Here is a 16047-nt window from a genome sequence, read left to right as displayed (position 1 = left end):
GGAGAGTTGATTTTTTAATTTTCACTGCCCTGAGGGCTGGTGTCATTGTGTATTGGCCATTGATCTCATGACGTGCCATTCCTTGACTCTTCCAGATGTGAAGAGTACTGTTTTTAAAGTTTGCTACAATGTGGGCTGGTCGCAATACTTTATTCTTTTTCGTGTGTGTGGATTTTATCCCCTTTTCTCCCCAATTTGGCATGCCCAATTCCCAATGCTCACTAGGTCCTTGTGGTGGTCACTAATGGTTAATTTTTTTAATCAGTGTTGCACATGGGAAAGCCTAACCAATGATGTGGCTCTACTGAGGAGTTCATCTCCAAAGATAAAAGAAAAGACATATCACTGACACCGTTTTTCCAACAGTGGGTCTATATTATGCCTAAAACACTTTTAGAAATGTTTATCATTTTGAAAACTACACTCCCCCTAGTGTTCATTTGAGTGAATCGCTGTGACGTTTAATGTACGCGCCTGCTGCTGTTCAGCCGCAGCCGCAGCCTCAGCCTCTTCCGCTCACCTCTTCTGAAGCACCATGGCCGATAAAGCAGAGCTACAAGGGGCGATTAAAACGCAGGGAGAGGTCGTCAGGAAGCTGAAAGCAGAGAAAGCAAATAAAGAACAGGTTAGTGTGAGCTCTGTTGTGACCATAACTGTGTTTGGTAAAGCGTAGAGAAGTGAACACATGGTGTGATTAACAGCTTCTTTCATATCAGACAACTGGATATCACTAATCTATAGATCTGAGCTGCATGGCATATTGCGACGTGTTTTAGTGGATTTAATGGCTTACAGTATCATTATTGAAGATTTAATGAGTTTTGTTTTATATTTCACATGCTGAATGATGCTAACTGTTAGCCATCTGATGCAACCTGTCAAGTCATGGTGGAAATCAGTACGTATTGTACACTTAAACAACCAAATCTTTATTGATCACTGATTATTATGAAACGTGGTGTTATTAGTGTTAGGTGACATCAATGATTTAAATGATTGAACCCGTATTTACTAATCCTAGATGACCACTTTATTTCACCTCACATCTCTATAACTCGGCTTAATTTTAATTATTGCAGTTATTAAATGTAATTATTAATTATTTAAATATATATATATATATTTTACCTTTATTGCAAAATTAATGACTTAACCATGCATATGTTATAAAAAACAAAACAAAAAAACAAAACAGGTATACTTCAAATAACATCAACTACAAATATCATAAATATAAATAATTATATACAAAATGAATCAAAGAATGCTCCACATAACATCATCATAAATCTTAATATTATCTTAAGAATTGAACAGGTGAAACTTGAACAGTCTAGTACAAACTTTCACTTAACAACTTTTATAACACTACTGTAACAAACTAGACCCACTTTCCTCAGAAAATAAAAACTTAAATGCATTGGATTGTCTTAAAACAGACAAAATACCTGCAAAAAAAAAAAAAGATTATCAGTAACTTTCGGCATTGATTTTTGCCATTTAATAATAGTTACAAAAGCAACTACAAGTACAGATTAATTGGTATACCGGTCAACCTTTAGTCAGTAATAACATCCCTACATCTAATAGTAATAATATTTTATATACTAATCAGTAATAAAAAAATATATATATTTTGAGAAAAAAAAATCCTCATTATACTGTATTAATGATGATGATGACGACTTCAGACAGATCGCATTCTTTGGCTAAAACAGATGCAGTGCAATGCATAAAACAGAATGCCGGTGTTTCGAGATGCGTTTAATTGTTAAATATATTTTTTTAATTGACAGTGTCTAAAAAATGTATCGTTGTTGCACGAGACACTAAAAAAACAGTAAGACACATCATGCAAAGATCAAAGACGTCCGTCTAGTGCATGCTTCTAGCAAAAGATGGTCACGTTCAGAGTGAACGCCCCCTTTGAAAAAAAAGTCTTTGGTGTTTGTGTAAGCCTTGACTATGCCTTGGCTTGCTCTTATGAGAGTTTCGCTGCAACACCTGTATTTAATGAAAAACACAGAGGTACCGCCGATATCATGAAGCGAGAGTCCGTGGTAGTACTATGGCATCAGAATAGGCTGATGTGCAACACTAACAATTAACATTAAGTTAGCAAGCTTTTCTTTTTTTGTTTGACTTTTTTTTTTTTACTTAAGATTTGAGAATATGTACTGGCTAGACTAAATCGTTTGACCTCATTTTACACACATTTGTTAACAGGCAGATTTTTTATTTGCAATAAACAATCTCTACAACATGGTGCTGATTGATTTATATTGACTCGTTGCATCCATTTGTCGATGTAGGAGACAAAGTTGATTTAAAAAGCAGGGCCTGTATTTATAAAACATCACAAGGCTAAAAGTCTCTCCTTACGTGGACATTTAGGATATATGTACACACACACACTTGTACTCACTGTGTACCTTATTAGGAACACTCATACACCTATCCATGCGATTATCTAATCAGCTAATAGTGTGGCAGCGGTGCATTGCATAAAATCATGCAGATACGAGTCAGGAGCTTCAGTTAATGTTCACATCAACTATCAGAATGGGGATTTCTTTTTATCTCTGTGATTTAGACCGTGGCATGATTGTTGGTGTGTTTTTGAGTATTTCTGTAGGATTTTCACACACAACAGTCTCTAGAATTTACAAAATCTTACAAAAAACATCCAGTGAGTGGCAGTTCTGAGGAAGGATACACCTTGTTGATAAGAGAGGCCAACAGAGAATGGGCAGACAAGAATTGTCTATGGTAACTCAGATAATCAATCTGTACAATTGGGGTGAGAAGAATATCATCTCAGAATGCACAACATGTCGAACTTTGAGGCAGATGGGCTACAAGAGTAGAAGGCCACTTTGGGTACTTTATTAGGATCATAGTGTTCCTAATAAAGTGCTCAGTGTGTGTGTGTGTATATATATATATATATATATATATATATATATATATATATATATATATATTTGTTTGTCTTCAGCTGACAAATAGCAGGTCCCTTTCTACCAATCACTGTGGCCGATTTAAAAAAGCACGCCCATAAAACGTGACGTCATCCATAGCAACGTGGTCAACTCCGCCTTACTCTTATCTTAAGATTTCCTTAGTAAAACTTGCTCTAGCTAAGGAACACTTTGGACAACTCCTAGTGGTAAGATAAAAATCTTTGTGAATACAGGCCCTGATTTCTTGAAGATTTTTCCTCCTGCCTGAAATAATGTCTTTAACATTTTTATATAATTCCAATTTTGTTCATATTTCAGTGAAAAATTTGAATTTAGTTTCTCAGCCCTTTTGGCACCCTAACAACGTTACATAGCAGAAATCTAAATGTTTGCGTTTGGAAGGCATGAAAACACGTTGGATGTAGAATGCAGTGACAATGCAGTACTGACCCTAAATTGGTTTGATCTGCTTTGCTAAGAGGTGTGCTGTGAGATATCCATCATTTAGGGGATGCTGGTTGATTTTGACGGCCTCCTCTCATGTTTTGCTTCCTCGTTGCTGTGATGCCTCTCTTGTGGTGCCATAGTGACAGGGTTGCTCACCACTTTTCTCCTGTTCTTCCTGCTTGTTACCACGGATACCACCATCATTCTCCCATCATTGCACACCTGGAATATCGCTCCTGTTCGTGGTATGTCATTGGATGATTCCCTTGTGGATGTGGATGCACTTTTGGACTCTTGGACTGTGTGGTATTGTGACCCTGAACTTTTCTGTGTGTGTTGGGATTGGACTCTGATTGCATAATGAACACTTTGGGGCTGGTCTCCATGCGACTGTGTGCTGGACTCATGGGACGGCGCACAACTCTACATCTGCGATCACTGCGCTGCTCTTCTGGAATGTCTTTATCACAGGTAGAAAAGCTAATTTTTTCATAGTAAATCGTGATTAATTGCAGATTTTGAAAGCACTGAAATTTGACTATATATACACACTTTGTCAAAATGCATTATTCTTTTTTTAGGGAAGAAAACAAAAAATATGTAACAATACAGTGCTTTCTTAACATTTTCCAAACATGCCTTCTACAGTATAAAGATAGAAATGCACTAAAATTGCTTCAAATTCAAGTTACATTAAACGCTTCCCAAAGTCTATATGGGAGTTTCACTAATTGAAAGTACTGTTCCCCACATAGGTTGCATATTCAACCTAAATTCAATGGGCATTAAATCGCTTAAACTGTCATCCTCCACAATATTAATCTGCTGGTAGATTGTGGCTATCCGCTTTGTTACAGCAATCGTGCAGCTGTGTTCATGATTTGTGTCAGGGCGTTTAAAGATGGATTCAGTAACTTTTTGTTTGCATCATCTAAAGGGGGCACACAACGGACGCGTCTGTTGGACAACATAGCGCGTTCTATAATTCTAAATATAGAAGTTCAATGGATGTACGCACACTGCCGCCGCCACTCAGCACAACTCAAATCTTCCATTAAAATCGACCCAAATCATTATCAATGGACATCGTATTTACTCTAGCCTTGTTAATTCTTTAAGAAGGAAAAAACCTTGCTAACTTTTGTGTGTACTGTCTGCCACGTGAACCTCATCGACGTGCCCTGTGTTTGATACCTGTGCCGTATCCTAGCCGCGATGCAACGTGGTGGTGCTTGTCCGGTGTGCGACCACCTTTAGACTTACACTGACCCCTAGTGGCATGGATGCTGCATCAATCAAAATCAAAAGTTTTCCATTTCAGAAATTCACTACTCAAGAGTCTGCTATGATTAATTAAATCCAAGACGGAAAGTGTCAGATAACTGTGTGGTTACTGAGATAATGCGAGTAGTATTTGGTTGGTCATGTGAACATGGCAACCCCCATGAGGGGACCCTATCCATGTAAAATAAAACGGAAATGTTCCACATCGTTAATTTAACATTGATATAAGTTGGAAATGTTTCATTTGTTGAGTAAGGGACTGTCTGAAAAGTCCACACATTGTGCTAAAACTGAAAAAGTTTAAATGTTCAATAAGATGTACAATATGACACAGATCCAACCAAGTATCAATACAATAACAGAGTCATAAAGACAAGAAGTACAGATGAAGAAAATAAATACAAATACATTTAAACCAACACAGATGTATACATAAATAATATAAAGAAGATAAATAATCAACAAAATTAAAATAATCGTATTTTGTAAAAGTCATTGGTCAGGACGTTCCAGCGTATGAGAAAGAATATACACCTTTTATAATTAATAAATAAAAAATCATTTATTGCTAAAACTGTCAAGAATGTGAAAAGGGACTATCTGAATACATTTCTTAGTATTATTCATCTTCAATGTGGAATTACTGCCACTTCCTAAATGCATATTATGCAGTCTGCGTAGTGCACCTACTCTCTACAGTATGTAATACAATGTTGGCAGGTATGGATAAGATTTGCAAGCAATTTTATAATGGTAAAATCATGTGAACATATATTGTTTATGTCTTGTCGCTATACTTTTAAAACCATGTGTATTTTAAACTTATTGATTGGCCCCATTCACTTCCATTGTAAGTACATCACTGTAACTGCAATTTAGCTTCTTTTTTTTTTTTTTATAAATAAAATGAGGAATGAGTCAAAATATTTTTTTGTGGTAATCAAAATTATGTCACAAATGCTGTTAATTGAACTTCACTTGTATTGAACCCGGAATATTCCGTTAAGATTTTTTCACACTGTGACATAGTCCCAAAAATGTACATTAACATAATGCTTAAATGTTACTGTAATGCAGGTTAAAACAATGACCAGACAAAATGTTTTATAAAAATAAAATCAGCATAGCTAAACTTTTGTACATCAAATATTACCATAATGTAATTGTTATTTTTTCTTTTTAGATTGATGAGGAAGTTGCCAAACTGTTGGAGCTCAAAGCTCAGCTGGGAGGAGATGAGGGCAAACACACATTTGTCCTCAAAACAGCCAAGGTAATTAAAAAAAAAAGGACATTTTTAGGACATTTCAAACACAAGTGTGTTTAGTAAAACGGGTGCTTGTATTAGCATGTAGTGACCTGTTTCCCTCTCTCTACCTCCATAGGGGACCAGGGACTATAACCCCAAGCAGATGGCTATAAGAGAAAAGGTTTTCAACATCATCATCAGCTGTTTTAAACGCCATGGTGCTGAAACCATTGATACCCCCGTCTTTGAACTGAAGGTCTTTTGCTGATTTTATGTATTACATAATTTCTACTTTAGTGAACTAGTAGAGAACAGTGATTAATAAGTCAGTTTTTTTGGGCTTGTGTAGGACACATTGACAGGGAAGTACGGAGAGGACTCCAAACTCATCTACGATCTGAAGGACCAGGGTGGAGAACTTTTGTCGCTGAGATATGACCTCACTGTATCCATGATGACAACTGCATGTGATTTACTGTTGGTCAATGTTGCCTGATTTAAATCTATCAAAAGCTGTAGTATCATGCAAGGACAGTTAGAAATGAAAGAGCTAATCCTATGTACAGATTCATCAAATATGCAAATAATATTTTTGGGTGATTTTTCACTTCTGACTATGTATAGATTGCTCTTTGCAGTTCCTTCCTTGACTTGTTACTCCTAAGGTCCCATTTGCTCGTTATCTGGCAATGAACAAAATCACTAACATCAAACGTTACCACATCGCCAAAGTGTACCGCAGAGACAACCCAGCCATGACGCGTGGCCGATACAGGGAGTTCTACCAGTGTGTGAGTGCATCACTTTATTCGTCAGTGTCTGTCAATGGCAAAAATAAATGTCAATTTAAAACATTAAAAAAAACACTTGTTTTGTGTTGTTGCAGGATTTCGACATTGCAGGTCAGTTCGATGCCATGATCCCCGACGCAGAGTGTCTGAAGATCGTCTACGAGATCCTGAGCGAATTAGATCTTGGAGATTTTCTTATCAAGGTTGGTTGCTGGTCAACACCGATTTTGACCAGAAAGTTGCAGTGAATGTTTGTGTATCGTGTTGTATTTTATCAGTTTGTGATGGTATAGTGTAGTCACACTGCCGTGCGGTTTCAGGTGAATGACAGACGCATTCTAGATGGAATGTTTGCAGCATGCGGTGTTCCAGATGAGAAGTTCCGCACAGTCTGTTCCACGGTGGACAAACTTGACAAGGTAAGAGACTTGAGTGATGTTTACATTTGCAATTATTTATCAAGCCAAAGCTTTTGTCTATTGCGACTTGTGTTACAACACAAGTCCATCCTGGGGTGTATCATGAGAAGTGCTGCAATTCAAAGTTCTGAGAATGTTGACAAATGTATAAACTAGTGCAGGGATGTAGGTGTGACAGGCCCTGTTTACGCCTAGTATTAAAGGGGTACTTCACCCCCCACAAAATTCAGGGATTCAGGGTTGGATTGTTGCACCAATGTTGGAATGTGTTCTTTAGAATTTTGTTTTTGACAATCTTCTAATGTTAAATGTTAATATGAGTGGATTGTCTCTCTCCACGTGGAATGTGAATGGGTTTGGGCACTCCATAAATAGGTTATTTATTTTCTTAATTGTAAGAAATGTGATAGTGTTTCTTCGAGAAATGCATCTTTCCCTGCAGGAAGCAGAAAAATTTGGAAAGATAGGGGGTGGAAATGTTTTCTTTAGTGCTGGTAAGAACAGGGGAGTCATTACATTGATAAGTAAACCTCTTCCTAATTTATCTTTACTATGTTTGAGACATTTGAAGTGTAGAGTCATTTATTTTTTTTTGCTGAAATTCAGGGACAAAGTCTTATTTTGGCTAATATTTATGCACCTAAAGCTGATGATCAAGGCTTTTTTATAGATCTTGAATGGATGTTGCAAGTTGCTGTCACCCCTCATGATATAATATTGGGTGGAGACTTTAATCTGTTGATGAACTCAGCCTTTGATCATAGTGAAGCAAAAGTGTGTAAGCCCCCTAGAGCAACATTGATGCTTCACAGGATGTGTAAAAATCTGAATCTTACAGCTATTTGGATTGGACTGTTTATATGGAGACCAACTCTCCTCCAGTATCCTCTGTGCGCATGGCTTGGGAGGCACTTAAGGTGGTTCTTAGGGGTCAATTTTTACACTGCCTTGTTCACCAAAAAAATCCAAAGCACGAGAACTTGTGGAACTGAAAGGGGAATATTTAAAGAGCAGAGGCAGAACTGAAGCACTGAATGTCGTCTGATGCCTCAGAGAATTTACCCAATTGAAATACAGATATAATATACTATTTTGTCACGGAAGGTGAAGTTTTTGATATTCAGGGCACTACTTTTGGGGAAGCATTTGGCTAGATTTATAAAGCAGAGGGAGTCTTTTTCTACCTATATAATCTATTTACCTTGGCCATTGATATTAATAATGCTTTTAATAATAATAATTAAACTTTATTTTCTATATCGCCTTTAAAAGTTGCATCTCAAAGCGCTTTACAAGAGAAAATAAAAATACATTGAAATACAAAAAAGAACCTGCAATCAGAACAATTTAAAAAGAATACAATATTAATCACAGAAAAGAAACCCTAAAAAAAATTAAGAGAACATTTTAAAGAATTCTATCTTGAGTCTTCGTCTACTGATGAAGATATTAGAAACTTTGTGGAACTATTAGAACTCCAGTAATTGATTACTGATTAAAAAGTTTTTCGTGATTCTGAGATGAGCTTGACGAGGTAATTAAGGTCCTGCCTACAGGCAAGGCTCCGGTGCCAGACGGCTTTGCCACTGAATGTTTTAGATCTTATGCTACAGAACTGGCTCCACTTTTGTTAGAAGTTTATATTGAATCATTAAAGAATGGAAAGTTTCTGCCAACCATGACACAAGCCTGGATCAGTCTTGATTCTTAAAAAGGACAAAAAGGGTTACCGTCCAATTTCCCTGATCCAGTTAGACATTAAAATATTGTCAAAAATTTTAAGTAAAGTTCTGACATCTCTTATACATGTATATCAGGTGGGGTTTATTGGGGGTTGAACATTTCATTAATATCATGTAGTCAGTGGCGAACGATCAGACTCCATCTCACTTGATGTGGTAGAATGGGATTATCTTTTTAAGATTTTGGAAATATGTGGGTTCGAGAATACTTTTATTGGATGGATAAAGTTACTTTATAGACACCCGGTAGCGGCGGTACAAATAAATTGATTAATTTCAGATTATTTTATTCTGGATCGGGACAACCGGCAGAGTTGTCATGTGTGACTACTGGAGTGTATTAGTGGGGGTTATGTATTGATTCTGTTTGTATATGTTTTGCTGTTCTTTGTTTAATATATGAATCAATAAAAAATTTTAATCACAAAAAAGTTTGCAAACAATTATGTGCACGTTTCTCTTAATTATACTTAAATTGAATCTAGGCACAAGCATGATGTTTAGAGCAGAATTTGCCGTTTTTTTTAGTAGATCGCCTCTTTTAACTGAGCTCTGGGTGTGTGCGCGCTTCTCATCTGTTGATATCAAACACTTACGAAGTCTTGTGAATGCACATCTATTTGCTTTTTTAAATCTGCATTTAACTGGCAAAGAACTCTTCTTTGATTTACAGGTGAATGGACGGGGCTTAGCTTATGGAAATCTGAGTTGTGCTTGTGTTTTCAGATGGCCTGGGAGGACGTGAAAAAGGAAATGATGAATGAAAAAGGTCTTTCAGAGGACGTGGCGGATCAGATCGGGAAGTATGTCTGTATGCAGGGTGAGTGAACGGTAATCGCACCCACATTTCACAATGAACTACAATCAATTTACCAAAGTTTTTGGGATACATTACCTGTGGAGTTTTCAAATTCACCCCATCTGCTCTATATATTGGATCAGTTTGTCTCCCTTTAATGACATTTTTTTTACCTCTAGGTGGGATGGACCTGGCTGATCGTTTGCTTCAGGACCCCAAACTGTCCCAGAGCAAACAGGCGTGTGCTGGACTCACAGATATAAAACAACTCTTCAGCTATTTGGAGCTCTTAAAGGTCACAGACAAGGTGAGGTCAAAGGCAAAGGTCTTAAAGGTCAAAGGCAAAGGTCTTAAAGGTCAAAGGTTGGTATTAAAGGGAAAGTTCACCCAAAAATTTAAATTGTGTCATTTAAGGCCTTTTCACACAAGAGGTGACGATAATGCGAAATGAATGGCCCTTTCACGTTAAAAGCGAGACGAATGATTGCCAGTGAACATTCACGCCTTTACAAAAGGTGGCATTAATCGACAAGCAATCGATTTTACCCAGGTATTGTAAGTGGGCAAAATTTTTCATCAAGCATGCTCTTCACTGACACTTTTGTAGACTTGGTTTAAAAGTTCACTAAACAATTACTTGGGGGAAAATTTGTTTGGTTTATTTGTTGTAAATTGACTAATTTCTGTAAAAATTTATAGAAATTATTTTCACACAGTAAATGTTAAAATGGTACACTCACGGAGCACTTTATTAGGTACACCTGTGCTGCTACTTATTAATGTGATTATCTAATCAGCCAATCATGTGCAGCAGTGCAATGTATAAAATCATGCAGATACGGGTCAGGAGCTTGTTAATGTTCACATCAACCATCAGAATGGTTAAAAAAATGCATCAGTGATTTGGACCATGGCATGAATGTTGATGCTGGATGGACTGGTTTCAGTTTAATTTGAACCTTTTATTTGTCTAGGTTGTGTTTGATCTGAGTCTGGCTCGAGGGCTGGACTACTACACTGGAGTGATATATGAAGCGTTGCTCTCCCAGACGTTTCCAGCACCAGTGTCCACACCTGTAGAGCAGAACATGGCTACAGCGGGTGATGAGGCAGGTGTGAGCATTGGCAGTGTGGCTGGTGGAGGGCGATACGATGGTTTGGTGGGCATGTTTGACCCCAAGGGCAGGAAAGTGCCCTGTGTGGGTGTCAGCATCGGCATCGAGAGAATCTTCTCCATCATGGAGCAGAAGGCAGAGGTGAGGGAACGAGAGGGACATTTGGTGGAAAAAGGGAAGAAAGATAAAAACATAGAGGGGTGGAACAATTGATCTATGTTTAAAGCTGTGTTATTGAGTGCCATTAAATGGAATGGCAAAAATAAACATAATTTAAAACTGATTTCTGGAATACAACATCCATCTTCCAATGGTCGACAAACAGATAGTCCTGCCACAAACTCACATCATTGCATGAGAGAGAGACACAGTGTTTTCACTTTTCATGGACATCAACCTATAAATGGATTACTTCTTGAAAATGTTACATACTTCAGATTTAACCAAAGCCAATTTTAGAAGCTTTTATTCTGTAACACTGTTGACAGAGTACAGTATTCACCACAAGCAGTGTGATATGAGTAGAATATTCAGTGGAAATGAATGTGATGGGATTTGATTGGATTGTAAAAAGTGGGCAATGCTATTATTGGTTAATATTATTTTCCCATCTCCCAAAATGGTCATTTTAGAGGCATCATAGAGAGTTATTACTTTTTAATGGAAAAATATATATTTATTCAAATTTGATCTCAAGAATGACCAATTATGCATAATAAAACCAAGGACATTGTTGTTGTCTTTATCACAGAAGGTTTGAGCAGGAGTTTTCTTATTAATTTTTTTACAATGTCTTTGTCTACATTAAGAAAATGTTTTGTACAGTGCCTTTGTGTTTTACTATGAAAAGTGTCTATATATTTATTATGGTCCGTCTCCTCCAGGCATCTTTAGAGAAGGTGCGGACGACCGAAACACAAGTGCTGGTGGCTTCCGCTCAGAAGAACCTTCTAGAAGAGAGATTCAAACTGATCAACGAACTTTGGAACGCAGGAATCAAGGTGTGTGTGTGTGTGTGGCTCTACACAGTTAGTAGATATGAAATACTTTTGGCAAGTGGAGACGTTGTGCGGTGTGACATGCTCGACCTAAAATAATGAATAACTTCATTATTTTAGGTGGAGCATGTCACACGGAACAGGCCATCATTTACTCACCCTCATGCCATTCCAGATGTGTAAGACTTTCTTCTGCTGAACACAAACTTTTAGATTTTTAGAAGAATATTTCAGCTCTGTAGGTCCATACAATGCAAGTGAATGGTGACCAGAACTTTGAAGCTCCAGTAAGCACATAAAGGCAGCATAAAAGTAATCCATGTCTTCAGAAGAGATATGATAGGTGTGGGTGAGAAACAGATCAATATTGAAGTCCTTTTTTTTTTTTTTACTATAAATTCTCCTCCCTGCCCAGTTGGTGGCAATAAGCACAGAGATTGTGAAATGCCAAAAATAAAAGAAATATGCCAAAAATAAAAGCGAATGTGGAGATTTAGAGTAAAAAAAGGACTTTAATATTGATCTGTTTCTCCTACACCTATCATGTCACATCTGAAACATGGATTAATACACTGGAGTCGTATGGATTACTTTTATGCTGCCTTTATGGGATTTTTGGAGCTTCAAAGTTTTGGTCACCATTTTCTTGCATTGTATGGACCAACAGAGCTACAATATTCAAAATGAAATATTAGTACTTTTGAAAATAAATGTATCAAACTGCAGAACTATTTAAAATGAACTAGTAAAGGTAAAATGGTGAGAAATGGTAAATCATTTGTAAACACTACAGTAAAAGCAGATCGGCACGACTTTATGCATCAACTACTCGTTCATCTAGATGACTCGCACCAAGCTGTATCTTCCCACCAACAAAATGAAAGCAAGTTTTCAGTAGTTTTGTTCTTTTTGACCTTGTGTGCTGTGATTCTCTGACCTTTGTGCTTTGTAGGCCGAATTTTTATATAAGAAAAATCCTAAGCTGTTGAACCAGCTGCAGCATTGTGAGGAGAAGGGCATTCCACTGGTGGCCATTCTAGGAGAGCAGGAACTGAAAGATGGAGTTGTCAAACTGCGCCACGTCACCAGCCGAGAAGAGGTAAGACTAAACTTTTTTTTTGGTATCTCTGATTCGGTATGTTGATTAGTAAATACAGCGTTCCAGCTGAGCTAAAAACTGCTTTCACAGCTGCATGTTGCTTCTGTTTACTCACTATATTCACAGTTTAGCACGGCCTCTCGCACCATATTGCTTAAAAGAAAATAATAGTTAGAGTTAGACAGATTTGTATTCTTAATCAGTGCCAATAGTTGCTTTTTGAAATCTACAAAAATCTGTCAGTAGTTGCTGATAGTTTTCCATCATTTAGTGATTTCAAAATAAAAGCCCCCTGTGTGTTTCGGGATTGTTTATACTTAAAAATCCCACGTTATGCACCAGTTCTTAATTTTTTTCTGGTTATTATTTGGTTTTTGGTTGAACAATAAACTTTTGGTATTTTATTCATTTTGGGACTCTGTCTTTGCCCACCATAATAAAGAAAGAATAAGATTTTTCTTTACATTTATGTAGATCAATTTTAAAAACTATTGGCCGATAAATCTCTTATTGGCCTTTCCCAATACCTTTTAGTTATAGGTATTGGCAAAATCCACTATCGGTCGACCTCTAGTGTCCATAGAGATTTGATTAGATCACAAAGTTAGTCATTATTGATAAATGTTTCTCCCACACGCATGGCCATAATTATGTGAGCAGAAAAGTTATTTCAGAAGTGAAGAAAATGATTGTTTTGATTTCATGTTGTCTTTAATCATAAAACACTGCTAGGAAATAATAGCATGGCCTTAGTCATGTTTAATGTTTCTAAAAGAATAGTTAACCCAAAAATGTATTCTGTAATTTACTCATCCTAATGTTGCTCTAAACCCGAAGGACTTTTTCTTCTTCATGCAGTGTTTTGCTATATAATGAAAGTAGAGAGTAGACTCTGGTCTGCTCCATAAAAGACAAAAAAACAAACAAACCATAAAACCACAGTAAAAGTAGCAGTAAACTCCTGTTTTCAGAGCTTAAATCAAGCCTGTGGCGTAGTTGATATATTTGATTTGGCTGCTGAAAACAAGTGATCTTGTGGCTTCAGAAGACTTGGAATATAGGTTGACTATTACTGTAGTTTTCTGTTTTAATTTGTTTTTGGATTTTGCTGCGGTGAGTTACTATTCACTTTCACATGATTTTCAAACACATAAGTCATAATGGTTAGGAGTGATAATAATCTGGGTAAATAATGACTTTATTTTGGTTGAACTATTCCTCTAAAACATTTAATTGTCAATTGACAACTGGTCAATTGTCATTTTTATCATTGTAAACCATATTTATTCAGAGTCAGAAGTTTTTCCAAAACTGAAGCAAACTGATGTCTTTTTATGCTTTCCTATAGGTGGATGTGCCCAGAGCAGATCTGGTTGATGAGATCAAGAAACGAACCTTGTAGTCTTAGTAAGTCACCATTCAGGCGGAGAAGAGAGGACCTGTTTACCACACGTCAGTCACAGTCTGTCTGTCAAACATTTATGATAAGGAATAATATTCAACTCATTGCCTGCTCTTTTAAAATGTGATTGGATTATATCAGCTCTCTCAATAAATATGAATAACTCTACCGAATACGTTTGGTTTTGTGTCAGTTTACTTGGTAAACACATGAATGAAACGCATTAACCTTGAGTTTATGATCAAATTCCATCATCATAATAAATGACAGAGACATTAAAGACAATACTGGTTTACTTTGTGAATAATTTCCCAATAAAACAAGATATTCAATAAGAGAGACTTTAGGGTGGCAACTGATTCTATCCATCAGGAATAGATTGGATTTTGAAACATAGGCATTCCATACATGAATGAGAATTTGTGTTCTGTTTTTTGACAACACCTCTCCTGAAATAGGTATTCTGCTGATACCTATACTATATTTATTATAATAATTAGTATTCAATTGCAATGTCAACTTATGGCATAAAAAGATAAATTACCTACAACAGTAGCCTAAATAGCTGTTTTGGCTATTTAGGTTACATTAGCCAATAGTTTGTGCAGCCCAAGAAATGTCACCTGAAAAGGAAAGTTGTTTCAGACTTGGAGCATGAGACGTGAGGGAGGATCTCAGCATTCTAATGGACTAGCTTCTAGTCCACTCAGAGGCAGAGATATTTGATGAAACAATGGGAGTGGTGCATGAACTAGAAATTAAACAGAATTTCTCCCATCTAGCGGATTAAAATAAGACCATTTGGAGGGTGATTGAGTGAACAGAACCACAATTGCATGCTTACAAATTAAGACAACAACAATTCTATTCATCATAAGATTGTAAACATACAATATTATATGTGAATAATTGGAAAAAAGAATCATGGTTGCAGTGAGGCATTTTCAACGGTAGTGAATGGGGCCAGTCCATAAATATTAAAGTACACACCATTTAAAAAGTATAGCCACAAGACGGAGTATATATATATATAACGCTAATGTGATTCTAGTGTGAGTTATAAAGAAAAAAAATCGCTAGGAGATAATGCAGTTGGAAACAAATTTGTAATATTGAAAATGGCTTAACACAGATAAGGTAAGTGATTTTATCATGCTAAAATCACGTTTACTCGGATAATGTTTATGTCTTGTGCCAATACAGTTGAAGTCAGAAGTTTACATGCACCTTAGCCAAATACATTTAAACTCAGTTTTTCACAATTCCTGACATTTAATCGTAGAAAACCTTCCCTATCATAGATCAGTTAGGATCACTACTTTATTTTAAGAATGTGAAATGTCAGAATAATAGTAGAGAGAATAATTTATTTCAGCTTTTATTTCTTTCATCACATTCACAGTGGGTCAGAAGTTTACATACACTTTGTCAGTATTTGGTAGCATTGCCTTTATTTAACATGGATCAAACATTTTGGGTAGCCTTCCACAAGCTTCTCACAATAAGTTGTTGGAATTTTGGCCCATTCTGTAACTGAGTCAGGTTTGTAGGCCTCCTTGCTCGTGCACGCTTTTCCAATCAGATTGAGGTCAGGACTTGGCCACTCCAATACCTTGACTTTGTTGTCCTTAAGCCATTTTGCCACAACTTCGGAGGTAGCTTTAACTTCCTGGCTGATGTCTTGAGATGTTGCTTAAATATATCCACAATACAGTTCAAAAACAGTTCAAAATTTGTTT

At 36.6% G+C, this 16047-nt stretch overlaps 1 protein-coding gene across 2 annotated transcripts; it reads left to right on the top strand.

The window, feature by feature from the left end:
* Positions 1–477: 477 nt before the first annotated feature.
* Positions 478–14481, top strand: hars (histidyl-tRNA synthetase). Of its 2 annotated transcripts, XM_052149307.1 has the most exons (14): positions 485–625; positions 3551–3881; positions 5878–5967; positions 6080–6199; positions 6293–6388; positions 6609–6734; positions 6830–6937; positions 7055–7153; positions 9622–9715; positions 9874–10001; positions 10669–10950; positions 11694–11810; positions 12760–12906; positions 14255–14481. In XM_052149307.1, exons 2-14 carry the CDS (start codon positions 3771–3773, stop codon positions 14306–14308), a joined length of 1572 nt encoding a protein of 523 aa, XP_052005267.1. In that variant the 5' UTR covers positions 485–625; positions 3551–3770; the 3' UTR covers positions 14309–14481. The 2 variants fall into 2 exon arrangements, with proteins under 2 accessions (XP_052005268.1, XP_052005267.1); XM_052149308.1 differs by lacking the exon at positions 3551–3881 and having other exon boundaries at positions 478–625.
* Positions 14482–16047: the final 1566 nt, after the last annotated feature.

This window comes from Xyrauchen texanus, chromosome 19 (genome assembly GCF_025860055.1).
Source record: "Xyrauchen texanus isolate HMW12.3.18 chromosome 19, RBS_HiC_50CHRs, whole genome shotgun sequence".
Lineage (NCBI taxonomy): Eukaryota > Metazoa > Chordata > Actinopteri > Cypriniformes > Catostomidae > Xyrauchen > Xyrauchen texanus.
Note: the sequence above shows the minus strand (reverse complement) of the source record. Positions and strands in the feature narration are given on the sequence as shown.

Excerpts from the sequence above, each read along its gene's own strand:
- hars (XM_052149307.1), top strand. The coding sequence starts at position 3,771 with ATGAACACTTTGGGGCTGGTCTCCATGCGACTGTGTGCTGGACTCATG. Across the intron at positions 10,002-10,668 it reads TCTTAAAGGTCACAGACAAG|GTTGTGTTTGATCTGAGTCT; the intron begins GTGAGGTCAAAG and ends TTATTTGTCTAG. Across the intron at positions 12,907-14,254 it reads ACGTCACCAGCCGAGAAGAG|GTGGATGTGCCCAGAGCAGA; the intron begins GTAAGACTAAAC and ends GCTTTCCTATAG.